This window comes from Colletotrichum graminicola (assembly GCF_000149035.1).
Source record: "Colletotrichum graminicola M1.001 genomic scaffold supercont1.10, whole genome shotgun sequence".
Lineage (NCBI taxonomy): Eukaryota > Fungi > Ascomycota > Sordariomycetes > Glomerellales > Glomerellaceae > Colletotrichum > Colletotrichum graminicola.
Genome location: NW_007361014.1, coordinates 52,599 through 79,541, shown reverse-complemented (window position 1 = coordinate 79,541; position 26,943 = coordinate 52,599). Strand labels below are relative to the sequence as shown.

General features: G+C 54.2%; 6 protein-coding genes across 6 annotated transcripts; 3 read left to right on the top strand and 3 right to left on the bottom strand.

Moving 5' to 3' along the window:
• Positions 1–11,736: 11,736 nt before the first annotated feature.
• GLRG_03332 (uncharacterized protein) lies at positions 11,737–13,383 on the bottom strand (the record flags this gene model as incomplete). Its single annotated transcript, XM_008094017.1, has 1 exon — positions 11,737–13,383. The coding sequence occupies one exon, from the start codon at positions 13,381–13,383 to the stop codon at positions 11,737–11,739; it is 1,647 nt and encodes a 548-aa protein (XP_008092208.1).
• Positions 13,384–15,931: 2,548 nt separating this feature from the next.
• On the bottom strand, positions 15,932–17,369 carry GLRG_03331 (RNA recognition domain-containing protein; the record flags this gene model as incomplete). The annotated part of the gene is made up of 3 exons (XM_008094016.1): positions 15,932–17,068; positions 17,119–17,282; positions 17,333–17,369. The coding sequence occupies 3 exons, from the start codon at positions 17,367–17,369 to the stop codon at positions 15,932–15,934; spliced, it is 1,338 nt and encodes a 445-aa protein (XP_008092207.1).
• A 1,119-nt stretch (positions 17,370–18,488) lies between these two features.
• GLRG_03330 (uncharacterized protein) lies at positions 18,489–18,946 on the bottom strand (the record flags this gene model as incomplete). The annotated part of the gene is made up of 2 exons (XM_008094015.1): positions 18,489–18,843; positions 18,903–18,946. 2 exons carry the CDS (start codon positions 18,944–18,946, stop codon positions 18,489–18,491), a joined length of 399 nt encoding a protein of 132 aa, XP_008092206.1.
• Positions 18,947–19,669: 723 nt separating this feature from the next.
• GLRG_03329 (GTPase-activating protein gyp1) lies at positions 19,670–21,843 on the top strand (the record flags this gene model as incomplete). The annotated part of the gene is made up of 7 exons (XM_008094014.1): positions 19,670–19,711; positions 19,770–19,788; positions 19,899–19,908; positions 19,963–20,085; positions 20,142–20,599; positions 20,648–21,537; positions 21,586–21,843. 7 exons carry the CDS (start codon positions 19,670–19,672, stop codon positions 21,841–21,843), a joined length of 1,800 nt encoding a protein of 599 aa, XP_008092205.1.
• A 442-nt stretch (positions 21,844–22,285) lies between these two features.
• GLRG_03328 (histone H1-binding protein) lies at positions 22,286–24,072 on the top strand (the record flags this gene model as incomplete). The annotated part of the gene is made up of 4 exons (XM_008094013.1): positions 22,286–22,921; positions 23,060–23,230; positions 23,336–23,692; positions 23,743–24,072. The coding sequence occupies 4 exons, from the start codon at positions 22,286–22,288 to the stop codon at positions 24,070–24,072; spliced, it is 1,494 nt and encodes a 497-aa protein (XP_008092204.1).
• Positions 24,073–24,633: 561 nt separating this feature from the next.
• On the top strand, positions 24,634–26,585 carry GLRG_03327 (seryl-tRNA synthetase; the record flags this gene model as incomplete). The annotated part of the gene is made up of 10 exons (XM_008094012.1): positions 24,634–24,754; positions 24,850–25,267; positions 25,330–25,461; positions 25,516–25,671; positions 25,733–25,882; positions 25,939–25,965; positions 26,020–26,105; positions 26,157–26,215; positions 26,281–26,325; positions 26,409–26,585. The coding sequence occupies 10 exons, from the start codon at positions 24,634–24,636 to the stop codon at positions 26,583–26,585; spliced, it is 1,371 nt and encodes a 456-aa protein (XP_008092203.1).
• Positions 26,586–26,943: the final 358 nt, after the last annotated feature.

Here is a 26,943-nt window from a genome sequence, read left to right as displayed (position 1 = left end):
AAGTCCCTGTATCCACCGCTGTCCTCTCCCGCCTCTCCTCGCTGTGGAGTGGAGTCTACCCGTCATTTGACAGCTGCGGCGGGTGCCCGATGGCGTTTTCCCGACGTCCCTTCCTTGTCCTGAAGCCTGTACCTGTGCCTGTGCCTTGCCTGTCGTGCCTGCCCGGCCTCTCTGTCTGTCTGTCTCCCTCCCCTCCCTTCCTCCCTCCCTCTTCATCCACACCTCCCCAAACTGTTTCTTCTCGAAGAAAGTTAAACCTAGGTCGTCGAAAAAAGTTGAAACGGCCAGGAGCCATTGGGGGGCTTATTGTGGCTACCAATCGGCCAAGGATCCCGTCACTGCTTCTCCACTTCTCGCTGCTCAGGCAGAGAGATTTCACACTACCTGCCCAGTTGATGTGTCTCCCCATCGTCTCCGTCTTCATCTCCATATTCCATCTCCATCTCCACGTCCCTTTGATCGAGCTTTTGACGATCACTTTCTCAACTTGGCCGCTCTCGACGCGGGCTCCGCTTTCTCTCTCTCTCTCCATCCGTCACCACCCTCAGTTATCGCCAAGGATTACAAAACTTCATACCGATCATCGTCCGCAATCAACCAGCCGATAGCCGGCTAAGGGGAGCAATATCCACACTCTGGGATTCTACTTGTACACTACGTAGTGTATTGGATTCTTCTTGGGGCTCGACAATCATTTGTCCACTCGTCCACGACAAGCGAGCCAGAAGATCGAATCATGCCAAACGGTCGCTTCTCGTCTCCGACATTACCGTCGACAGCACTGTTATGCGTTAGCCATCTTGCGGGGCGCTCGAGTCCTCGTCCTTGTTGGTGTCAAAGCGGAAACTCGCTCAAACTTTTTGCTGTTGTCTATTTACGTTCGAAGCACCCGCCGATCGGATAAGTCTGGGTGTCCGAGCTCACACAACCACATCACGTACCATGTCAGGCCGCGAGATACTTGCATAGTGACTTGCCCAAGGACCCTGGGTGCCGAAATAGCGGCACCCAAACACCAAAGCGAGATGGTTTGCCTCTCGACATCAGTCCATTCACCACCCAGTCACGCAGTCAGCCCATCATACATACAAGTGGACTTGCGGGTTGCAGCAACGCCATCAAGCTATCCAATGGGCGTGTCCATGGCTCTGCATCACACCCTAGTCCATCGTTTCTCTCTGATCTCCTTACCGCATCTTCGCTCCATATGCAGGATTCATGCTGCTTACCCTCCTGCCAAGCACCCCGGCCCTCCGCTGACTGACTACACGCCTCCATCCAACCAAAATGAGATCGACAATGCACGACCAACCAGCCTTCATGGCAATCCACGATACGATGCATTCGGTGCTCCTACCAACCCAGCAGGTTCATCTTCTTTCAGCTGCCCTGCTCGCTGACGTCTCCATCTACTTCTTTGTTGTGCTTAGTTGCGCAACGGTTCCTATTCCCTGCTGCTTCCCGTGCCCGTCGTCGCGTTCGGATGTCCCCGATATGGTAGCTAAAGTGGTCGACATGTGCCAACAACAGTCTCGAGGACGCAGCTTTGCCAAGCGCTGCATTCGCCCCTCGGTCATTGAACAAGACTGGCGACCTTCACCTCAATACCCCTTGTTGGATATCGTCCACTTCGTTCGATCTCATGCAGGTGAGCCCAGGTCCACATCACACCCCCCCCCCCCCCCGTCGCCTAACATTGCACGCTACTCGATTGACTTTCCGTTCGATGGCGGCACACCTTCCATCACCGCTTTGTCGGAAGTACTGCCTCTTCAGGAAGTCGTCTCTAAAAGCCGAACAAATCATGCAGAGTTTTTTTGGTCCGCCTCGCTCCGTTTTAACGGGCCATGCTCCAGATCTAGCCATCGGTATCAGGAAATCACTTCTCGATCCTCTCGCTGGGTTGTTTTGGCCATATCTGCATGGGTATGAGGCTAGGGACCGGGAGGTACCTCTGAGGTATACCAAAAGCTACGATCCCTGTACCTCAATCGTCATCGTTTGATAGAGATCCTTGATTCCGTTACGGCGGCACTGCTATTACCAATGCCCTTGAGAATGCGGCAGGAACACATGCTTGTTGTGCTGCTGGCAAGCGTTCATTGGCATATCCCATCTTGGAAGAAGAGATCGCCTACAATCGTATCGGACCGATGGGCGGTAAAAACGGGCTGGTCAGCGCAGCTGGCCACCCTGGAAACTCATTTCGACTCCGACCCATTCGCGCTACTACTGCCAGGAATGACAGATCATATTCGTACTTACTACACCTGCCCGCCCTGGGTCAGTCAATATGCCGGTGCGCTATTCAGACTGCTGCAGTTGACACATGCAGCCATCCGCAATGCAGACCAGACCGTGGCCGTCGGGGTCAGGCTTCTCCCTTCTCGTTTAACATCTTTAACCCCCGCTGTTGGTCGTGCCCTGGAAGGGGAATATGGTATTCGCCTTCATGCGATTGTGGTGCGCCGATATTGGCCACTAGATGGCGTCCCTGCAACTGGCAGCCGGCCACTCCTGCAATCACCAGCCGTATGGTTAGATCGCTGAGGATCCTGGGCAGAATATCCCCCCCACCCCATGCGCATGGACGGCGTGACAGGCTCTGTCCCGCTTGATCACGGTGATGCGGATCTTCCAAGACAAAGTTGGATCGATCAGGGTGCCTGATACGGCCGGCAAAGTCTGACGAAAGTTGTTGGTTTCGCGACAAGTATAGAGCGGACATATCAGAAGCGGTATGTTCATGCTAAGCGCTTCCAAGATATCACACGCATCAAACCTTCGGTATCTGGCTCTGGTGCGCCAGCCATGCCTGGCTCATGGTGCGATCGTTTGATCTGGAAATCGGGATGCCACGCAGCCCACACACACACACACTATCATCTCAAATCTCTACCTGGCGAAAATGTCATGATCAACGCCACTTACCCTTCGGTCTCGACGAATGGGGAAGGCTGGGGGTCAGGGAGCCCAGTCGATAAGTTGTGCTGTATTGGCACCACCATCCAGGGCCCCTCTAGCTTTCGGGCGTTGGGCACCAAATGCAAGACGTACCAGCTGTCATTGAAGACAGAATGGCCTAACCACCAGTATCCTGATTCTATATACCGTCATAACGACTGACTGGCAACTGGTTCGAGGCACATTTCAGCGACCAAAGCCTCCACGCTGGGTCAGTCATTGCAAAAGAAACTGTCTAGCGCCCGAATACCTAGGTCCTCAACCCCGCTTCCCAACCATGTGGTTCGGACTCGAGGGAGGCCCTCCCGCCAAGAAGATTGGAATGACTGGCGAGACAGGCAGACAGACCCATGCTCGTTTCTCCATCTCGGCAATGGAATCAAGCCTGAAAGAGCCCGTGGCCAACTGCCAGCCCATAGAAACAACCCCCCGGCACAAACACGGGAATCTGGCTAAAAAACGGTTCTGTGCCCGAATGCTGAAGCAGAAGCCACGTACTCCGTACAAAAGTTCTGAAGGGTGGAACGTAAGCACGGCCAACACCATCGAATGCAGGTTCGTCGATGAATGCCTTCATGTTGACGTTGGCTGTTCCGCTACAGTGCAGGAGCAGGAAAACTGCGCAAGCCCTGGTCCATCAAACACGTATAGCCGAGCAATCCCCGATACGACGCATCACGATAAACCTACCAAGTGGCAGTATGGAAGCGAGAACCTTCGGTGCCGCCGGCACTACAGGTACCTAGGCTGACAAAGCGTTCCGCTGTTGGGACTCCTAAGCTGAGGGTGCCGCTTTCGTTCTTCGACTGACAAGAATATGGATGCATATTGGTTCCATGCGTCACTTTTCACCTCTCAGCCTTTAGGCCAGCTTTGTCTGAATCAGCCATGACATGATATCTTGATCCCGTTCACCTCAATCAGAGGCCTCTTCGAGGAAACGTAATGTTCTGCCAGGGGTTGTTCGTCATACGTCACACAATAGCTACGACGAGGGCTATTCCAGTCACATTTCCACAATGATCGGTTTCTCAGCACTGCATGATGGCCGAGGGCACTCCAGCCCCCTGTCGACCTCTTTGTCTGCTGCTTGTTACGTTCCAACAGCCAACGCAACACGAAGGCTGGGCTCGACTGATGCGCCAATCGCCATGGGGGAATGCCACACTGCGCCCGCTCAAGCTTGTTGGTTAACGTTGGGCTGTTGCCCGTACGTTGTGTCAGCCCGCAGAGGTGGTCTGGCATTTGCTCGTGACGGACCTCGCTGGCAATTACGCTGGGTGCTCCCGAGCCCTTATGCTCTACCGTCTGCCTGCACGTGCCAATTCACACGACTTCAGGATCGAGCTGCCCGGCCGTATACGCCTAGTTGTCCCATCGAGATGCCTCCTCCGTGGAGAGCATGGGATTGGGGCTGTTCCAAGTAGCAGTCTCGCTGGCTGACCAAAGCGCTCAGGAACGAGATGAAGTTGGCTTCAATCATACGCGGCTCTCGCTGCTCAACCTCCCAGCGTTAGGCAAGTCGGTAAATCTAGCATGCCTGCTCATTTGCTTTTCTTCTTTTTCTCTCCCACCGTTTCTCCCCAGTGCTTTGCCGCTCGCCCTCAGTCGACGGGGCTGCGCCATCGTATGAGCACAGGATGTGAGCACCTGATTGGGGGGATTACGGTGCGTCTTTGTGGCTATGGCTGTCGTGCCCTCGAAACCCTCACCAACGCCTTCTACGGTGGCGGCATTTGCTTCAAACACCGCGGATTGTCGCCAAGAAACAACTTGGGCTGGCCGCCCTTGATCGCTCCGAGATCTTGGCAATCTCTGACAGTGTCCAATCTTTGCAATCGCCACCGGTGGACAGATAGCATGCTAGCTAAACGCTATTGTTTGAGGTCGATATTGCGGCACGCAACAAGGCCGACAGGAATCAAACAGGGCAAGTTCTTATCCCGCGCCAAGTTTCGTTTTTGGCCCAAGATCATCTTGCGTGGGAGGGTTGAGACGCCTCAAGTACCGCTGACCTGTCAGAATGTGTCTCATGCAGGGCCCCTTGTTTCTTTTCTTTTTCTGCGGTTCTGAATCACATTCGGCCGCGAGCTAAGCCGCTCTGGTGAGGGACCCTCCTCTTTGATGTCGTTATACCCTTTGAAATGCCAGCAAGGAACGAACCGCAGAGAGACAGGAAGGAAGAAAGGGAAAGAGAAAGAGAGAGAGAAAGGTGAGCGGCAGGCAGTCTTGGCGATACTACGAGACCCTATTGAATGTTTCTTTCTGCTCTTCCTCGTATAACACCTGTCTCCTACCTCCACCAAAAATGTTTTCCATGCCATAGACCCTCTCTTTGTTGACGCCTCCCACAAGACGTTGTTTCTCGCGCTTCCCGCACTTAATACGATGCTTTCATTGGCTGCCAGTGCCCGTCCAGAATCCCTCACTGTGGCTCTACTACTCCGTTTGAGGTTCGTACTGGACTTACCGCTGAACCGGGGTGGTGGTCTCGAACGCGATATCTAGCGCGACCGTGCATCAAGCGCTTTCTTTCAATGACGATCTTATACCGAATCTGTTAAGGCGGCATAGGTATCCGTACATATTAATACTCTAGCACTGTCAGAAGCATGCACCGCCGACGCCTCTCCAATGGGGGCCTTGGGAAAGTTTGGAGTTTCAACGTAGGCCAGCAACGAAAGTCGGTTGTATCGTGCATCACCACTTCTCTCTGCCGTCCCCACAGTACCTTAATCCCACCCTCCTCACCCCAAGGCCTGGCCTTGACTTATTCATCACCTCGGGCCTTTCTCTCCGATGGGAGCATGAACGGACCCTACCGCTGTTGAAACATCGCCCAAGTATCTTCTTGGAGTGACACATGGCAGTTGTTCGGTGCGAGTATGTACGAGTCGACCGGACTTTCGGTTGCCGCGCGACGGCGCATGGCGAATGGTTCCGGTCGGACGCTATTGGCAAGCATGCCGCGATGAGCGGTTGTCTGATACAGTTGCATCCATGGTAAGGCTTACCGTGTTATATTCTCGTCTGGTCCGCCTCAGGGGCCTACTGGAAAGGCCGGCTTCGAATGCGTGGCGAACACTAGCTGGGGGGTGGGGGCGGTTGGTAGCATCGTCTTGAGCACAGCTGCGGAAGAACTCACGATATCGTCTGATGTTGGGCATTGGTGCCTGCGGCTTGAGCCCCTTCCACACCCCGGGGCACAGGTTCAGGTAAAGAGCAAATTAGTGACAGGCCACCACCGCACAATAACGATCAAGTGATAGTCCCGCCCTGTTGATGTCGATTAAGGTCTTCAGGGTTCAATGCAAGGGTCCAATGGTGTTTCGGCAGTCGAGGTACAACGCTATCGAAAGTTTAGGCAACCGGGGCTGGCCGGCCCATTTCTGTGTGTCGATTCAACCAAAAGCCGAAGCTTATATGGCCCGAAGAAGACGGCTCGTGTCCGTGTCACGTACGGCGGCTTGTACAAGGTACCTCTATCGGCGAGCGAGCGATCGACTTCGGGATATTACTCGCTGCATAGGATTATCCTGCTTTTGGTGTCTCTCGGAGACGAGCGAAGAGAGACGTTCCTGTGACTGTGGATTTCGGGCATGTCTTGCGACGTATCCGTACACGCCAACGTACACGCCAACGTACACGCCAATAGCCCCCCCCCCCAATCCACTTCTTGACCGGTCTGTCATCTCGTCTAGTGGCGGACGCGCTGTGGGGGCAGAGAAAATGCACTATTCATGCATCTTGGGCCCCGGATGAAGGGATTTTCACCGGCGGCGCTCGCCAGCCTAATCGCAAGATATGCGGATCCAAGCGCCGCATCAGATTTGGAGGGGCGAAGACCCTTAGGCCTCAAGAGCGAACAGCAGCCAGTAGTGGGTGCAGGTGCCGATCATGGCCGCGAGAGGAAAAGAGCACGATGAATGGGGGCATGGGGGAGGGGGGTTTTCCCGCGTCCATCTGAGAGAAGCAGGGCCGAAGGAGTCATTGGACGTATCAGCGCCGGGGCAAGGCGGTCAGATCCTCATCTTCAATCTGGACCGCCTCCCCCCGGTATTCGCCTCAGTCAGGGATGGTGGATCACACACATGGGATCTAAGGGCTTCCCTTATGAAACTGAGATTAACGACGGCAGATGCCGATACAGATGATGTTCATATCAGCCCGAAAGAGTAGTAGTAGCAGTGTAGTTGAGACGCGAGGGTGGGGGGAGAGGGCGGCGGCCTAGTGTTCTCTGTGTGCGCGCTGTCGCCGACGGCGAGCAACTTTCCGAATTCGGAGACGGGGAAGGGGGGGCGTTGAAGAGAAAGAGAGAAACAGAGATAGGTCCTATGTGGTTGAGACGTTGCTGGCGTCGGGGCGTCATCACGGCGCATTCTTGAGGGGGGAAGGGGGTGTGCGTCAAGGTACGTTCCAACCAAGGATGGTTCTCGGAATATTTTGATTGTTTTTTTTTCTTTCTTTCTCATTTTTGTGAGACACTTGTACGGGCTGCTTGCCGTATCTGGCGAGCTCGGGGTCGCCACACTTTTGGTGTCGTTTGTTTCCTTATTTGTTTTTTCTCCATCACCCGGGGTTGAGGAGGTAGGGGTGGCAATTTAGAGAGAGGGAAAGAGAGCGAGAGAGGAATTGCTTTTTGGTGGTACTGGCTCGGACGTACATGAATATGTGCGTCACCGGGCAGATTATTTGCTGGTCCGGTGGGTTATATGCGTTCCCGTGTCTTGGGCTGGTTTGATGGGCAAACCCGTTTCGAGGGGGCCGGCGGCGGGGACGAGGCGAACTCGGTTCGTGTGCGCAGAGTGCATACCGCATTCCGACGTGGAAAGCGAACGCGCAGGACGCAAGATGCAGGGCGCAGACGAAGAGGAACACAAGAGGGGGGTGTCACCGGTTGCAAAGGGCGTTTAAGAGGTTCAGGATCGAGATAGCCGGTCCCCTTTGGGGGCGTAGCTGGAGGAAGCCAGTGGGGGGTGGTGATGAGGCTAAGGATTTTTATTCTGTTTATTTATTTTGAGCTGAATTCCATGTCATATGATTGGTTTTGTGGAAGGGGGCGGCCGTAAGAGTGCATCTATGTGCTTCTTCTTCTTCTTCTTCTTCTTCTGTTTTACCTAATTCTTTTTCTCTCTCTTACGTATTCTGTTCCCACCGGAAGATGTACACGAGGCTGAGGGAGATGGATGGGTTACGTCGATCGTGAAATCATTGCCTTGGGGAGGGGCGGATGGGGATCGGAAAGGAAATATCCCCAGTGGAGGTCGAGGAGAGAGGAGGGAAGAGGCGTGTGCTTCTTTTTTGTTTCTTTTTCTTCTTTTCCGGGACGTTTTCTACTTGGTCCGATGGTCACGAATAGTGGGCATCGCCTGCTGTAGACTTTCTTTTTCTCGCTCTTTTCCTCTCTCTGAGGGCCCCGCGTAGGAGTTGAGTCCGAAAGGGAAAGGGGGTTGGCTGGGGGCGTATGTGTACTATACGCGCTAAGATTGAGGAAAGGCGTCGATGCTTGACGGACTTGCTTTTTTCGTCAGTTCAGGACGGCGGCAGAGGATAGGCAGACGCGAGGAGGTGCAGGATCGTTGACAAGGGAAAGAGGGAGCTGTTTACTTCGTGAGTTTGTCCGGCCGCCTTCTGCTCGTGCTTTTCCCGTGGACGCGAAGCCATTGGGAAGAGGAGGTGGATGAGAATTGTTGACGAGGACTCTGCGATTCGAGATGCTTTTTTTTCCCTTTTCCTTTCCTTTTCTTCTCTCTCTCTTTTTTCTTCTTTTTTCTTTTTCTTACCAACGCCATTTCCCACCTAGGTAGGGACGGGCATCTCTCTCTCTCTCTCTCTCCCCCCCTTCTTCCAGACCCGCACGCACACCCCATGTCCGAATCTCACCCGCGTCTAAAGCTGGATGCACGTGCACGCATGTTTGCCTTCCCTCTGCGCTGATGTAAGGCGATGTGCGACAGCGGCCGGGTAGAAATGGAGACTTGACTTTTTGAGAGTGAGGGTGTGCGTCGGAGCGGTGCGGTCCAGTGACAACTCAATGTGAGACTTGCAGGTCCAGAGGGTGATCACGAGGCCGGGGGGGCGAAGGAGGCAGATGAGTTCGGGACGAGCGGTCACGGGACCGCACTCTAGTGCATGTAAGGCAGGGGAATGCTTTGGGCCTGTGGACGGGAAAGGTTGCCGTGGGCCCGACGGACGTCGTGTGCGGGCGCCGGCTGTTGGACACGGTGGTGGCGGTATGTCGGCGGTCCGGCCTGGCCCCTTTGGGATCTCGGTCTGTCTGAGCCCCCTCCCCCCCCCCCCCTTGTTGGTCCCGCATACCGAGTGCCGGGAAGCCTTTCTCGAGATGCCACAGTCGGTCGGCGAATGGAGGTAGGGCTAGCTAGACCTCTTCCGGAAGGGGCGCGAGGTGATGTGTCTGGCAACCATGACACGCTATTCCTGGGAGAAGGTGGAAGGAAAAGGAAAGGAAGGAAGGGGTGGGGATCGACGGGCTGGCAGTGACGTAAACGGTAAGGTTGGGGAAGAACGGGGAAGAAGGGGGAAGGGGCGTTCAAACTGATATTTTTGCTTTTTTTTTCTCTCAACTCTTCCCCCCTCCCCCCCTTCGTTTCCCTCACCGGTGACGAGAAGGGCAAAGGATAGATGGATGTTTTCCAAGGCGGGGGCGGAAATATGGATATTTCCCAAGACGGCATGGAGCGCGACGAACTGACTGAGAGATACACGTAGCCAGCCTAGACGGGGCCGCTCGTAGGGTCGGTTGCCCAGGCACGCGGTGATACAAAACATGCTACTTTTTATATTTTACTTTTCCTTTTCCTTTTTAGGAGCAATGTCTCTGAATTATACGCATGAGTAAACAAAAGGGCACTCCATTTGTATTCTATTTTTTGTCTTGCTTTATATTCCTTCTGAGAGACGATTAGTCGTTTTTCGACACGAAGCACGGTAGAGCTGGTTGGCTGGCTGTGGGGGGTGGGTGCGAGGCACTCAGGTGACAAAAAAGAGAGCCGGTCTTGAAGAACCTTATCTTATAGCCCTATTGCTTTTAAATACCAGAAAATAGGTCAGATAAATACTTTTTTACACTTTATAACCTTTCTTTTCTTAGGAGGACTCATAAATGTATTTTTTAACGAGTAAAAAGCTGTATTGCTGATTACAGGAGCTGTAGTACTGGTGGTGAGGGTGGCTGTTGTGTAGGGGGAAACCGGCTCTCTTTTTTGTCACCCGAGTGCGAGGGTCCGGGGCTTGTTCATCGAAGCTGTCAAAGACGTTTAGTCGAACTGCGTGGCATTCCCTCCTGCGAGGGGTTTAGCTCCGTTCTAGGTATTACACTACTAGTTCGCATGCTGCGGGGTGGGGGAGGGGAGCGGAGGGCAACACAAGACATTGCTCGAGAAGTGAGGCTGGCTTCGCCCCCGCCTCCTTTCCTCCCGCAGTGCTACGTGGGCGCAGGTCGAGAAGTAGCCGTGCAAGGACTGGGAGGAAAGTGTGGCCCTGAGACTCGCAAGTTCGGAAAGGGAGAACGATACAGGCTCCTGGGAGTTGAAGGCTGCAGGGCGTTGCGAGAGGGCGCCACCGGGGGAGGTGTTCTAGATTTCCTCGGCAAAAGTTGTGAGGCCGGTCCGGGCTTTTCTTTTACTTTTCCTTTTTTTGTGACCTGGTGGGCTTGTGAAGGTGATGTGTGTGAGAGAGCTGGCAGCCCGGCTATCAACGGTTCTCGGAAACTGAAGCAAGGGGGCCGCAGGGGTTGCGTGGGTGATCAAGGGCTGAAGATATGCCCGGTAATTTGACATTCGATTGACTCGGTTTCTGGGCTCTCTCCTGCCTTTTGGTCGATAGTATGGAGGTAGTTGATCAATGAGGGCCGCGGGGCGTGTGTGCGTGGCCCGTATCTTTTGCCTCGTTTGCCCCAGCGAGTGGTGGACAATGACGAATCTCTTGCTGGATTGCCCGCTTCATCTTCTGTCTCATGCGTTGTCGTCCTTCCTTCTAGGTCTGCCTCGGTTGATAAGGAGGTTTGGTTACAAGATTCCATGGTACCGTGTTTCTATCTATAGACACCTATCGTGTTTAGTATCGTACTTATACTGTGTTTATCCGACTGTGTTACCATCATTGTGTACCTGTGCGACATTGAGCGGAATCACCTTTCGGTCGTCCTTCCTCTTGCATTTCTTCGGGTTGTTGTCGGGAAGGGTCACTCGGAAAAAAAAATCATCAGGGAGAAGACGTTTGGGGGTTCCGTTGATAGACTTCATCGTGACGTATAAACCGGATAACCCGGAAACGCTGCGTGTACTTGGCCCCAACACATTGGAATCTGTTGGAATATGGGTAAGATCAGGACGGGAACAGTTGGGGTCCTGACGTCTGCCGGTAGCCGGTGTCTTCCTCTTTTACCCTTCTTTGGGCAACAATAGATATTACGAAGTGAGATCGTAACTGCTGCTTCACCCAGACGAAAAGGCTTCACCCAACCTAGTAATAACCAACAGAATCTAAGGCATGTACTTACGGCAAGCAGTACTTGAAACTGTCAATAGAGTCGGTCCGTATCCATAGTTCCTAGTCCCGCTAGTTGCTCTGTGACCAGGACAGAGGATCACGATACAACGCAAGTCTCTTGACACGTCGACTTGGATTCTTGTAGCAATCAAGCGCAGGTTACGAGGTAAAGTTTAAGAAGAGTACAGACATGGCTAGGGAATATATGGAAGTGACCGAAAAGAATGGACAAGACAAAGTGCCCGACGTTTGTCTTCTCACTCACTCAACCTCTTTCCACTGCATGGTCAGTTGTGCTATCATCATCCAGGTTCTCGGGCTGTTGGCCTGGCTCATGCCTGACTGCATCTGGTTCTGGAACGCGGCGCTCGTGGCCCCCTCCTCCGTCGCGTGCCACCCGAGCGTGCCGTTGCCGTGCTCGTACCCGTCCGTCGTCCCGGACACGATCCTCATGCCCTCGATGCCATGGTACGTGACGCTCATCAGGCCGGCGTGCATGGCGTTCATCATCTGCATCTCCTGCATCTGGCGAAGCATCTGGACCTGGAGCACCGTCTGCACGTAGACCCCGTGTCGCTGCCTCGAAAACTCGACCAGCGACCCGGCGTCGCCCTTCTCGCACGCCTCGATCCACTTCTGCCGCATCCGGGGTGAATACAGGCAGCACATCCTCCTGTCGGCGACGAGCTGGTTGTCGTAGTCCATCTCGACGCCGGGGCCCGGCGACGACTCTTTGCAGGACGTAATGTAGCACTCCGGGCAGATCGTGCAGTCGTCCCAGCCGTACCACTTGCGGTTCTCGACCTGCGTCTCTCTGGCGCAGTCCGGGACCCCATCGAACTTGCGGACGAAGCCCGCGTACCGGGACCAGACGCCTGTGTCGATGGCCTCTTGCATCCGGTACATGTGCTGGAACCAACGAGGGGCCGAGCGCTGGAAGCTGCAGAGGTAAGCTTGCGTGCCGTCCAGCCCCTTCGTTTGCTCGAAGAAGCGGCCTAGTTGCCACGTCTTCATATAGCCCGCGTAGCAAGCGGCACAAATGCTGTAGCTATCGCATTCGCCGCCCTTCAGGGTGTACCAGACACCGCCGACGATGCCCTGCTCGGTGCAGTGGGGACTCGGAATGATAGTTTCCAGCGCCCTGTAAAACACTCCGACATCCTTCTGGCTATTCGCCGCCGCGATCGAGACGCGTACCGGGAGGCTCGTCGCGCTGCAGAGAAAAGGGGAAGGTTCCACGGTCCGGTACCCGAGAGCCACGTCCATCCAGTCCAGCCCTGTGTGGCTGGGCTGCTGGGGGAACACCTCAAAGTTTCCATCTATGGGCGTGAGAGCAATAGTTTCCTCGTAGCATCGCTCGCACATCTTCATCCCGGGGAACCTCTGCTCACGTAGCTGCATCCACTGTCTTGTGGTGGGCGAGACCGGTTTCTTCTCGCACTGCGGGAGGTTGATGTGCTTGACCGCGGCCTTCACCCATTCCTCCCAGGCGTCCGTGGTCCTCTTGGAGTACTTGACCAGCGACCGCGCGATGAAAGGCAGGCAAACATCACAAGCCCAGGTGGTATCGGGCGGCTGAGACGCCTCGTTGGCGACGAAATATCGTCGGAAAGACGTTGCCAGAACAATGTCCTCGTAGCAGGCTTTGCATGAGATGAAGCCCTCGAGCCGGCTGTCGAGCGTCTTGAACCATTTGATTCCTGAGCCGCCTGTGGAGCCTTGCGGGCCCCTGCAGTCCAGGATGCTCAGACGAGATGATATGAACTCCCGGATGGGCCCGTCGTCATTGTGCTTCACATACTCGGGAAGCAGAAGCCTGGTGATGCGGGGTACGTTGAAGCGGCACCGCCCGGACGCTCGTCGGACGCGCTCCATGGAAGAAGCGAGAGGCGTCCCGCAGAGGTACATCTCGTGGCAACGTGTGCAGACAAGGAAGTCAGGGGCACTCTCCAAGCAATACCAATCGGCTTCGTAGTCGAGCTCCCGCTGTTCTGGACATTCCCATATTGTGGCGTTTGGCTTCCCATCATCAGCAACGCGGGGTATGGGCCGTTTCCACTCGTGGAACTCTTCGTCTTCGGGGCCCAAGGGCGTGCTCTTCGGCGGACTCGGGGCCTGTAGGCTCAGGTTGACCAGTCCAGCGGAGATTTGTTCTATCGCAAGAGCTGTATTACCCTGCTGAGGAGCAAGGGTGGCATCTCTTTTAGGTGAAAGCTGAGGTGCCGCTAGGACTGGATGAGCATTTTCGGCATCGGCTGGGGCATTTGCTGGCTCTTCTGTGCTCGACGAGCCCAGTACATACGATGTAGGGTGGCCTGCACCACTTAGAGAGGGCCCATTGGCGTAAGCGTTCACAAGAGGCTGAGGGGGCGGCAAGTAATGACCAGGCTCAGTAACTGCGACTGTTGATATGATTCGGGTATCCGACGGTGGGCTGACTAGCATGTCGTGAGTTGTTTGTAGATTTTGCATCGTTTCCGGTGGACGACTCATTGCTTCCTGGGTCTGGGACTGGTGAGGCAAGTGGTGATGGGTGTGTGGTAACGGTTGACTCATTACTGGTTTTGCAGGTGATGCCGAGTATACAAGCAATGCTCCATTCTGGGCAGTGCCAGGAATGAGAATCTGGTCATGCTGCATAGGATGGCTCACTTGAGGCATGGCAGGAGAGTGGTGTAATGCGGCGTCATGCGGCATGGCGACCTGTGGACTGTACGTCGGTTGTTGAAGGGCTTGATGACCTTGCTCGAATCCCATCTCAGGATTATACATCGTGGGACTTGTGTAGCTTTGTCCATAGACTGGAGGGGTGGATTGCTGGGGACTTTGACTAGTTTCAGACGGCACAGTTGCTGCAGGCTGGGAAGCAGGGCTCCCATATTGGTACTGACTTGTGTTATGGCAACACCCTTGAGAATTGACAACACTGTTGGCCGATGGAGCCATAGACGGGGAATAGTAGCTAGGACTTTGATTCTGAACATATTGGGCGTGAGGATTATCAGGCCGGGCTTGAGACGTCGCCTGAGATGCTGGCTGAGCAAGGTACTGCATGAGTTTTGCTTTGGCCTTGTTCTTTATGCCTTGGTACGAGCCCAGCACTTTCTGAGTGCTCGAAAAGAGAGGAGTGCTCTGTTGGAACTTGCCGGGCGGGATGGGAGTGTGCACGGCGGCGGATGACGAGCTCTGATGCGAATACATCGATGGAGTTGGAACCGCAGACGAGTAGTGTTGGGTAGCAGGGAAGTGGAGATTTGTATAGGCATTGTTCTGCGGAGCTGCTGGCTGATATATGTGTGAGGGATGGGGATTCTGAGACGCCATTATTGGAGGTTGAGGGTACTGGCAAGTTTCAGGCATGGGCGCAAAATGGCTGATAGGCTGGTGTTCGAAAGGATGAGAGGGTTGAGGATGCTGAGTAGCGTGATGCTGCCCGTCAGTGCCAAAGGGAGACGTGTCAATGAGATGTGAGTCTGACAGACGCTGTGGCAGCGGCGGAGGCTGTCCAGCTTGACCTGGAGGTGGTGGAAAGTACGGGAGGTTCTGTTTGGGGTCCATGATGGCTTCAACTTCCGAAACCCAATGTGAAAATTCGCAAAAAAGACGTCTGGGAAATGCGCTAGAGATCAGAATGGTCTGAGAGGAAAGTCGAATCTAAAGTGCGAACCCCTCTCACCACCTTCAGCCGCAACGGCCGGTCTCGGCGTGAAATTGCACTCCCTTGACCGTTTTGGTGAGGAGCTGAAAACCCTCGCAGCCGTTCTGAGGGCGTCGACGTTACCACGTGAAGCATTCCAGGTTTAGCGCCACCAAGCCACAATATTATATCCAACTGTAAGCGAGGGCACCCGTTCCACGTGTGCCAATTACTTACTTGAATGCGGCGAAACCTAGTTCTAGATGCTAGGCCGGGTCCTGAAGGTTATGCAAAGCGCGTACCCCTTCAAGACTGGAGCATTCAGTTGCGGCATTGGCAACCCTACTTGCGAGAAGATTCTTGGTTCATGAAACTAAGCCTTGGCAAGGTTGTCAAAGTTGTGGTTATTCGGGTGATAGTCTTTAGTCACTGCTTTAAGATAACCTGCCCTGGTCACGTTGGCAACCTCGACAAGCATGAATGCCGATTAATCATTGATTTCTCTTCTGTTTTGGAGTATGATACAAACTTTCCAGAGAAAGAGGGAAACGGGAGAAAAGAAAAGGAAAACCATAGCCGTGGGAGAAATAAGCCAAGTCAGCCGACCCAAACCGAACCCCCAAGTGAACCTCCCCCTTCCTGATTGCGGTTTCTTTTGGCGCCCGATATTATGGTTTTGATAACTCCTCAAGCCCGGGAATACTCAGATGGCGAAGCAAAGTCCCAGGCGCATTTAAAACATACCATCCTGTGTCCTCTGGGACATGGGATTGGCTCCATCTGAAGTCTAGTGCAAAACTGTATGCATACAACCGTACCTTACCGCGAGTACGGGTGGAAACCGCGGTTTCCGCTTCGACCGCCGCCGCGGTAGTTGGCACCGGGTCTGCCCGCGTTCTTCGGTCCCGTAGGGGCGTTGGCAGGCGGAGCGTGCGCAGGATCCGGAGATCCCTGGTGCGAGCCGCCGCTGTGGGAACCACCGCGATGCCCGCCTCTGTAACCCCCTCGGCCGCCCTGGTTCAGGTTGGGCTGAGGAACATCGTCGTACATGCCTTCCCAAGACGTGGGAGCGCCACCACCGCCACCCATGGCATAGGCGCCCCCTTGGTTGTACTGGTCGCGGGGGACACCTCCACCGCCGCCACCGCCGCCCCGTCGTGGGCCCTGGCTAGGCTGTTGTTGTTGCTGCTGTTGCTGCGGTTGACCCCCTTGGGATGGGTCGAACATCTGCTGTTGTGGGCTGAAGCTGCCGCTAGGCCCAGATGGGGGGCCGCCCTGCTGTCCCATCTGCTGCTGCATCTGCTGCTGCATTTGCTGCATCTGCTGCATCATCTGAGGCGTCATCTGGCCCATCATACCCTGCTGACCGTTGCCGCCTCCCCCACCGCGGCCCATCATCTGACTTTGCATCTGCTGCATCTGTTGCATTTGCATCATCTGCTGCATCATAGCCGGGTTCATAGGGCCCATACCGCGACTCATGGCCATCTGCTGCTGCATCATGGCGAAGTACTGCTGCATCCGCTGGAAATATTGAGCCATGACCTGCGGCGTCATGCCTCCGGCCGCAGCCATCTGAGTACTTCCCATGCCGTTCTGTCCACTCTGAGCATTGTCGTCGCCCTTCCTGAACTTGCCGCCCCGTCGCGCAGCTTCTTCTTCTTCTCTGAGATTGCCTCGTGGCTGAGCCTTCTTGACTTCGATTGGCTTGCCGTGAATTTCAAGGCTGGTGCTTAAGCATGCGTCGACACCAGCTTCGCTCTCGAATGTGACGAAGCCAAATCCACGAGGACGACCGGTGTCCTTGTCCATCATCAAGGTAGCGTCAACAACACGCCCAAACTGAGCGAAATAGTCCTTGAATTCTTGGTCGGTAGTCTCTTGGCTAACGCCGCCGACAAAGATCTTGCTGGTTTTCTCTTGTTCATCTCGGGGAATCGCACGCTTAGGATCGATCTGAGTTTCATTAGAAATGCACATCTGTGTGGGCTCCAGAGTAAACGTACAATCTTGCCATCAAGAAAGTGCTCCTTAACCATGACAATGTTGACTGTTTTAGGGTCTCTGAAGGTCAAAAAACCGAAGCCTCTTGACCGACCAGTGCTGCTGTCTCTCATGACAGTGCACTCGACAACCTCCCCAAATTGAGAGAAGTAGTCTCGAAGGGACTCTGCTCATCTATTAGCAAAATACAAGATTTAATGTACATGCCTGACTTACGATCAGTAGTCTCCCAGTTGAGACCACCAATGAACATTTTTCTAAGAGTAAACAGTCAGCAAAGCAACTCAGGATCTCGAAAATCATTGCATGTGATGTGTGCTCGTGGTGACAGGCGTGATAGTGACGACATTTGGGAATAACGAGAATATTTCGTGCGAAAGATAGTCCTGTGGCGGATAACGAAGGTAGCCTTCCTCCAGTAAAGAAGGTTTGGCTTGGATTGTCGTTGAAACGACGAGTGAGAGGCCGGTATTCTGGTTGGGTTTTCCTCTTCCTGGCGTTTCAGGCTGATGTGTTGGAACCAGTCCGAGATTGCTTGTTTTGTCTTCGATAGCTTGGTCGAATTTCGTCATGCCATGCCGCGGCCAAGAACTTGTCCACTGCATTGGCGTTGATGATGAATTTAAGCACCATTGTGTTGGAAGAAGACCTCTAGGTGGCGCGTGCCAGTTGAATCCAGACATCAACCCCCAGCGCGAGATGTGAATATTTCGGTCCCTAGCAGGAGCCACAGCGATTGTGGACGACGAATAGCACCAGCCAGCCACAGAAACTCTCTCACGTCTGGGGAGAATTGCGGAGCGGATAGCCTGGTCATTGTCGAATTTTTCGTGTCTTTTGCTATCGTCAAGTCTCTGCTAGCTCTAGCTTCGAGCGCTATCCGCTGCTAATCTCGCTACAGCAGCCGAGGAACGCAGATGGTTCTCTGTGCGGCTGGGCTATAGAAGGCGCACGAGGGTGCCCCTGATCTGACTGACTGATGACTGACTATCGTCGGCATATCTCGGTGATCTCAGGCTGCTATTTCCAGCCGACTTTTTTTGTGACCTCTTTCTGGCTTCTCTTTCTTTCTTTTCTTTGCTTCAGGCTTCTCTTGACTTCCGGTTCTTTTATCCTCGGCCTATTGGATGGCCCTGAATAATGATCCTAAACGATGGTTGTTGACATATGGTGTTGCCCTCTTGTCCTTCCAAGACCCTCAGACCAAGCAGGTCTAATTCGAGATTACATGGGACCACTGAACGCACAAGTTCCCTCAAACCGCAGCAGAGGAGCTGCGAATTAATCAAATCAGGCCACGCGACCCAACTTTGGGCGCATGGACTTTGGGGGTGTAACAAATGGAGACATCATGCTTCAATCAAATATCCACTTACCCGTCTTCCTTGGCACTTGGGTTCTTTGCTGTGCTTGTCGAGTACGTAGGTTCCTCGTGCTTGATGTTACCGGCGCCGTTCGAGGGAGGAGCGTAGCTGCCGCCACCACCGCCACCGCCTCCTCCGCCAGCGCTGTCATCTCCAAGGTTGAAGTCTACATCATCGTCGTCATCGTCGTCTTCGTACTTCATCTGGTCGCCGCCGCCTCCACCGCCATAGTCTGGTTCAGGTTGACCAGGCGGCTCAGCCTGCGTTTCGATGCTTTGCTGAGGCACAGAGGCAGGGGCAGGCGCGGGGGCGGACGCTGCTTCCGGGACAGCTGCGGACTTTGCTGGAGTGTCATCATCGTAACTATGGCACGTATCAGCACCGTGGACAGGAATCACAGGCAGCAAATCCTCGTAACTCACAGATCGGCGAATAGATCCTCTTCAAAGTTCTCGGGCTCAGTCATTTTGTCAGTGGTCGACGACTTGATGACTGTAATTGATGGACGTCCTGCTGCAGGTGAAGGATGCGAAGAAAAGAAATGGGTAGTAAGGAACGTGATGGTGTTGCGGAGAAGTCGTGTAGCAGTGATTGTTTGGATATTTCTTGGGCAGGCATGGGTGAAAGAGGAGGAAGGTGGAGCTTAGACAGGAAGCAGAACCAATAGGGGCGCTCATTTCAATCAAAGCTGCAATGGCTGGGGAAAGGTCCGAGCCTGTGGCTTTTACTCCTGCGAACTTGGACACAGACTCCAGAGATGCACCTAAGCTTCTCACGTGACTGGATATGGGTAGGTTTTGGTCTTGGGGAGGTATTAAGACATACGAGCACTTTGTTAAAATGATTGGATATCGCTCTTGAAACTTCCAACTGCTACATGATATCTATTTTCCCTTCTTGGTTCGGTTTCAACTTCAATACCATCCGAATTGCCTGAACAGAGCATTGGCACCAAATTCCAGAGTACACCTGGCCGCCACAACCCCCAGCACGAAACCGGAATTTCAGCCACAGTGACCTCCTCCTCCTCCTCCACTCCACTTCAACTGCTGCTCAAAGCGGCGGGCAGTACACTAATGTGAAGCAAGGGTCCGGCCACTGGTCACTTGCTCGGAGATCGGGCGACTGGTCTGGCGCATTTCAACTCTGAAGGCACACAATGACCCGGTCTCAATAAAGAAGCATCGCCATGTTCTCCTCTTCAGGGAGTGGGAAGAAGCCCTCGCAACAGGTATATCCTTCCCAACTCCTGTCTCAAGCCGTCGTTGCATGCTGAACTTGCCCCGCAGCAGGAAATGGTCCAAGTTGGTGGGTTTCGGCATTTACTCCTAGAGATGCGTGCTGCTGTGGCAGCGGCTCGGATCTTGAACATAGGCTCGGGGACTCTTGGCTAACCTGAATCGTTGATCGCGGTGCAGACCGCTCAGAGTACGTTGCCTCGACAGCCATTGCAGCCTGCGACTTAAAGCTGACTTAAGGTAGTTCTGCATCACCGTTTTGGAAACCGCCCCCACGCGAGAACGCACCGAAAAGAACAGGTCGCGACACAAACCTGGTGGTTGGAGCTGCGTATTCGCATGCCGACATCCTCAAGTTCGATTCGTTGTGCGATCCCCTCGTATCCTCCGTCCGAGGCAGCCCTGGCTAACCAAAGGGTATAGAAACCTTTCCAACTCGTCTAGACCGAAAACCCCTCCGTCCTCCCACTCTACCAAAGGCAGACCCAGCGATGCTTCCCCTCCGTCGCGGCCCCAATCAGGCATGTCATCGCCTCCGATCAAGAGCTACATTAACTTCCTTTCCAACACGAACGATGACTGGAAAGCGGACGAAGACGAGGAGGACATGATGGGCTATGAGGACGACGACGGCGATGACTTCGGCTTGCCTAGCCTGTCCAACATGAAGAGGCGAACGCGCAAAATGGCCGCTCAAAACAAGCCTGACACAAATGGAGGCCTTTCGCCAATGACCGACTCATTCGGTGGACTGGGGTTGCAGACCAGAAGATATTCGAATAGCGCGGATATTGCTATTGAAAGGCCCGCGCCGACTTATCCGATGCCGAAGAAGAGCGAAGGGAAGATATTGCGGCCGCAGTACAAGGAGATACTGAGGGGTAAGTGCGAGTGCATGATGCCGTACTGGACCGTGCTGATTGCGACAGATCCGGCAAACGCTTTGCATCTAATCGATCACCCCGCCGTACCCGCTAATGCGACGCCGAAAGAAATTGACGCCGCTAATTCCAGAATAACTCGCATCAACAAGTTCAAAAAGCTCCTCCAGGCTTCGACCATACCTTTACAGGAGCTTCGGCAGCTCGCTTGGTCCGGCGTGCCCCAGGAGGTTCGCGCCATGACATGGCAACTCCTTCTGAGCTATATGCCAACAAATAGCGAGAGGCGAGTCGCTACTCTGGAAAGGAAACGAAAAGAGTACCTTGATGGAGTGCGACAGGCTTTCGAGCGCGGCGGTAGCGTTTCCGGTGGAAGCGGTGGTTCAAGCACTGCGCCGCCAGGAAAAGCGCGAGGCCTGGATGAGGCGATCTGGCATCAGATCAGCATCGACGTTCCAAGGACGAACCCTCATATTGAACTTTATTCTTATGAAGCAACTCAGCGGTCCCTGGAGCGGATTTTATATCTTTGGGCTGTGCGACACCCAGCCAGCGGCTATGTACAGGGTATCAACGACTTGGTGACGCCTTTCTGGCAAGTCTTTCTTAGCACCTACATTGCCGATTCCGATATAGAATCTGGCATGGATCCTGGTCAACTGCCGAAGCCAGTGCTAGACGCTGTAGAGGCAGACTCATTTTGGTGTTTGACAAAACTGCTTGACGGCATCCAGGACCATTACATTGTGGCCCAGCCAGGCATTCAAAGGCAAGTTGCTGCCCTCCGCGACCTCACGGCTCGGATTGATGCTGGGCTGGCAAAGCATTTAGAGAAGGAGCATGTGGAGTTCATCCAGTTCAGCTTTCGGTGGATGAACTGTCTTTTGATGCGGGAGATAAGTGTACGAAACACGATCAGGATGTGGGATACGTACTTGGTAAGTGCAGCTACTCACTTCGAGCCTCACGTTTCTGACGATTTGCAGGCCGAGGAACAAGGTTTCTCTGAATTCCATCTGTATGTTTGCGCGGCTTTCTTGGTCAAATGGTCGGATAAGCTGGTCAAGATGGATTTCCAGGAAATAATGATGTTTCTGCAAAGTCTGCCTACGAAGTCATGGACGGAAAAGGACATTGAACTGCTGCTGAGCGAAGCTTTCATTTGGCAGAGTCTCTTCAAGGGGTCATCAGCACATTTGAGGGGACAACCAAGCCGAACACCCTCTGCAAACATGCAGTTGTAGTTTCATTTCGTTGGGTCATTTAGGGGCCCGATTGATGAGAGGACAAGAGAGCGAGAGGCACAAATGAAATTTCTAGGTGTCCCGGACTTGTCAGGACGAATATGTAGATTACCTAGATGTCTAGGTAGGTAGACAATGACACCCCACTGATGGGATTAATACCATACTGCACAGCGCACAGTGTTGGGCACAGTGATATTGCTCCTTTACACACCCGCGTTTCTAATTGGATCGTATTCGTTTGACGTGCCGGAGAGAAGCTATCCCTGCAGCTTCGTTCCCCAATCAACGCGCCTTCCTTACAGCTCTCGCGTCTTACCACGGGCAGACAAAGACAGCCGTTTCTCTTTCCTTCCATCCCATCCTTCGTTCCCATCTACCAGAGATCCTGGTCTTCCATCTCGCCAATTATCACCACACGAATACAATTCAATTGCCCATGATGGCCGATGTAACGGATCACGCTACCATCCCCTCAGAGGTCTCTGCCGCTGAGGTCCCTGTCGCCGAGGTCCTAGCTGTGGAGGCCGTCGCAAACCCAGAGACCAAGCAAGATGCGCCCGCGCCCGCACAGCAGGATACGCCAGCCACCGCCGGTGAGGAGTCGGAGGAGGACTCCAACTCCAAGAAGGTGACACTTGCGGACTTGACAGCCAAAGGCACTGCACTTTACGCCAAGAAACAGTACGAAGACGCTGCCGAATGCTTTACGAAGGCGGCCGAGTTACAGGACGAAATCAACGGCGAAATGCATCCAAAGAACGCCGAGATCCTATTCCTTTACGGCCGCAGCGTCTTCAAGGTTGGACAGAGCAAGAGCGATGTGCTGGGAGGTAAGGCCGGCAGTGAGAAGAAGGTCGAGAAACCCAAGACCAAGGCTCCCAAGAAGGCCGCTGTGCAGGCTGCCCCGACCGATGCGCCGGCCGAGTCCAACACGCAAAGAATAACAGAGGAGGGTGTTGCGATTGTCGCAAATGATGCGAGCGGTGCGCAGACGGTCGACAAGGTCGAAGAGAAGAAGCCTCTTTTCCAGTTCGATGGCGACGAAAACTTTGACGACGAGTCGGATGACGAAGAGGTAAGCTAGATCCCTGTTTTGGTCTCTGGCTGAAAACCTCTTGGCCTCTGGCGTCGCGGGTCTGTTTGTGATCATCCAATCGTGGATTTTGACAGACAAAGTTTTGATGAGTACGAACGAGAGCTAACAGTCTTGAAGGCCGAGGGTGAAGGCGAAGAGGAAGAAGAGGATGACGACCTTGCTGTGGCATTCGGTGTTCTGGACATGGCACGCGTTCTCTACAACCGTCAACTGGAGCAATTGGAGAAGGAGGAGCCTAACGGCAAGGCTCAAGAGCAGCTCGATGGTGATAAGCTAAGTATCAAGCATGTCAAGGAGCGTCTTGCTGACACGCATGATCTTCTTGCCGAGATCTCTCTGGAGAACGAGAGGCAAGCATGAGCGATTCTTGACGATCGCGATGGACGCTAACAGCTGCCTAGATACCCTGACGCCATTGAGGATTCACGCAAGTCGCTGAAGTACAAGAAGGAGCTGTACACTGATGATTCCGAGATCATTGCTGAGGCGCACTTCAAGCTGTCGCTGGCGCTCGAGTTCGCCTCAGTCACGACCACTCAAGAGGAGGGCGAGCAGGCAGAGAGCAAGCCTTTTGACGAGAAACTCCGCGAGGAGGCTGCTAACGAGCTCGAGGCTGCCATTCGCAGCACGAAACTGAAGCTCCAGAACAAGGAGGTGGAGCTCGCGACCATGGCATCCCCTGAGGACAACGAGGTCACAAGGGCTACTATTACCGATGTTAAAGATATGATTACGGATATGGAGCAGCGCGTAAGTGACGGCTTCTTACTTCTCTCGACAGGGCCGCTAACGATATGTAGCTGGTGGATCTCCGCAAGCCTCCTATTGATGTCAACGCTGCGCTCGGTGGCGATGGCGTTGGCGGCATCCTAGGCGCGGCGCTCGGCGAGTCTACAGCCCAGACCCAAGCCCGCGTTGAGGAGGCCAAGAAGACGGCAACGGACCTGACTGGTCTTGTCAGGAAGAAGAATAAGGATGAGCCTAAGCCTGCCGACAAGCCTGCCGTAGAAGCGAAGGCGACTGAGGTTTCGGCCAACGGTGAGGAGTCCAACGGAATCAAGCGCAAGGCCGAGGACTCTGCCGAGACAGATGAATCCGCTAAGAAGGCGAAAGTTGAAGAGGCGGCCTAGGCCTGAGGCGCAACTTGTAACATTGGGTATCAGCGAAAATGATCTTGGAGGCTTTGCACGATATGGAACATGGTATGGGGTCACTTTCACATGGGTATCACGGCAGAACTGTACAATAGTCAAACACTCGGTGTGGTGGGAAATGACATTTGCGGGTAGCAATGGGCGGCATTCGTATGACCCAGCCTCGACTGCAGTTTCTCTCGTTACATATCGCGTTTTCGGTGATGGATGGAATGTGTTGCATGCGTGCCTAGAGGAGAGAAGGTGTTGTTGCTGGTGTGAGAGCGAGAGAGATCCTTGCGTTTGACCGCCTCAGCCCCGCCCCCGCCAAACTACCCCACCACTCAGCAACGACAATTTACCACCGTCAAGTCGTCCCTGAGTCACCGAGATACCTAGGTAGTCACGCCGAAACAGCTGCAATCCCTTCCCACAGTCCCAAGGAACGAGTAAGAATCGCCGTTCTAGAGTCCGTGCCCGTTTTCCTTGATTAATGACTTGGGATTACATAGCTCGCCCTGTCGACCTCGCGTCTGCCTACCGAAAAAAACCATCACTATGCTCGACCTTCAAGACTTCATCAAGGAGCGCGGCGGCGACCCGGACAAGATCCGCGAGTCCCAGCGCCGTCGTCATGCGCCCGTCGAGATTGTCGACGAGGTAATCGCTCTGTGGGATGGTACGGACCCTCAATCGCTCCCCTCCGGCGCCTCTAGAGGTACCGCTCGACAGAAACAACGTGCGCTAACCAACGCATCTTTCGGACCGAAACAGACCACCGCAAGACCCAGTACGCGGCGACGCAGTTCGGCAGCGAAATCAACGCCGTGCAAAAGGAGATCGGCATGAAGAAGAAGAACAAGGAGAATGCCGACGACTTGCTGAAGAAGAAGGAGGACCTGCAGAAGCAGAAGAAGGACAAGGAGGATGAAGCGGCTGCGAAGCTCGTTGCGCTCAACGCAAAGGCCAAGAGCATTGGTAATTACGTCCACGATTCCGTCCCTGTCAGCGATAACGAGGACAACAACGTCACGGAGCGCAAGTGGGAGCCCGAGGCTGGTCTTGGGGCCAAGACAGAGCAGACGCTTTCCCACCATCAGGTGGTCACCCGCCTGGCGGGCTACGACTCTGAGCGTGCAATCAAGCTTGTCGGTCACAGAGGTTACTGCCTGACCGGATACGGACTGTTTCTGTATGTTTTCGGGCCACAACCGGCGTGTGGTAGAATATGGACTACTGACATGGCACGAACAGCAACCAGGCGCTCATCAACTATGGTCTCGAGTTCCTCTTCAACAAGGGCTACACGCCCAACCAGCCCCCCTTCTTCATGAACCGCAACCAGATGGCCAAGACTGCCCAGCTTGAGCAGTTTGACGAGGAGCTGTAAGGAAAAATAGAAAGCTTGGTACTTCCAGGCTGTATGCTGACATATCTTAGGTACAAGGTGACAGGTGACGGCGAGGAGAAGTATCTCATTGCCACTTCCGAGCAGCCCCTGTCCGCCCTGCACAGTGAGGAGTGGCTTCAGGCTAGTCAGCTACCCATCAAGTACGCCGGTTATAGCACATGCTTCCGCAAGGAGGCTGGCAAGCAGTATGTCGATATCCTCTGCTTGATGTGTGCGCATGCGCGAGACTAACCAGATGTCAAACAGCGGCAAGGAGGCCTGGGGTCTATTCCGTGTGCACCAGTTCGAGAAGATCGAGCAATTCGTCTTCTGCAAAGCCGAGGAGAGCTGGAAGCACTTTGACGAGATGATTGCTGCCTCCGAAGAGTTCTACAAGAGCCTGGGTTTGCCCTACCGGTGAGTGGCTACGAAGCCGGAATAACGATACCGACAGACTGACTTTGTGATATTAGGGTCGTCTCCATTGTCTCTGGAGCTCTGTGAGTAGATATCAACACAACCATACATTCGCAGGGAGGTACTAACACGCTCAGGAACAACGCCGCCGCCAAGAAGTACGACTTGGAGGCGTGGTTCCCCTTTCAGCAGGAGTACAAGGAGCTGGTCTCTTGCTCCAACTGTAAGTCCCGTTTTCATGCCAACCGATTTCATCGCAAGCTGACGAGAACAGGCACGGACTACCAGACCCGCGAGCTCGAAGTTCGCTACGGTGTGAAGAAGGCCAAGGAAGTAAGCCTTACACAACCCCCGGTCTGTCTCGAATCAAAGCGCGAGAGCTAACCTGCCGCTTCAAGGCCCCTGGTGCTGGACGCAAGGACTACGTACACGCCCTCAACGCCGTAAGTCCCCCGCCTCTGGGCGTGCTTCCTATTGGAAACATCATCGAGTGTGAGAGCTGACAAAACCCTCACCATCCCTGTAGACCCTCTGCGCCACTGAGCGTACCCTCTGCTGCATTATGGAAAACTACCAGACCCCCGACGGCCTCAAGGTCCCCGAGGTGCTGCGCAAGTACATCCCCGGCCAGCCCGAGTTCCTGCCCTATGTCGCCGAGCTGCCCAAGGAGATCACCGTTGTCGCCGGTCAGAAGAAGAAATAGATGACGCGCCAGTCATCATTGTCGGGCTTGTCGTCCTCGCTTGACGCAAGAGTTCTGGTTTTTCGGTGGACGGGGTGGCGGCAAGTACTCGGCATCGGCTGGTAGAGTCATGCCCGGCTCGCCTCAACACGAGTGGCACGGGGGAGAGGTATGGGTGGACGGTCAGCGGGAAGACGCACAGCCTCTGGCTACTCTACGGACATGTCGTTTGGCGGTGGACCTACGGATATACTAGCAGCACTATCAGATGAAGAAAAGTTGTTCATGCCTCGCACCCTTCTCGCCTTTGACGAGCCGGCGTCCGGTACTATGGCTAGGCGGGGTCTCACCGCGCAAGTTTAGCCACACGGCAACTATT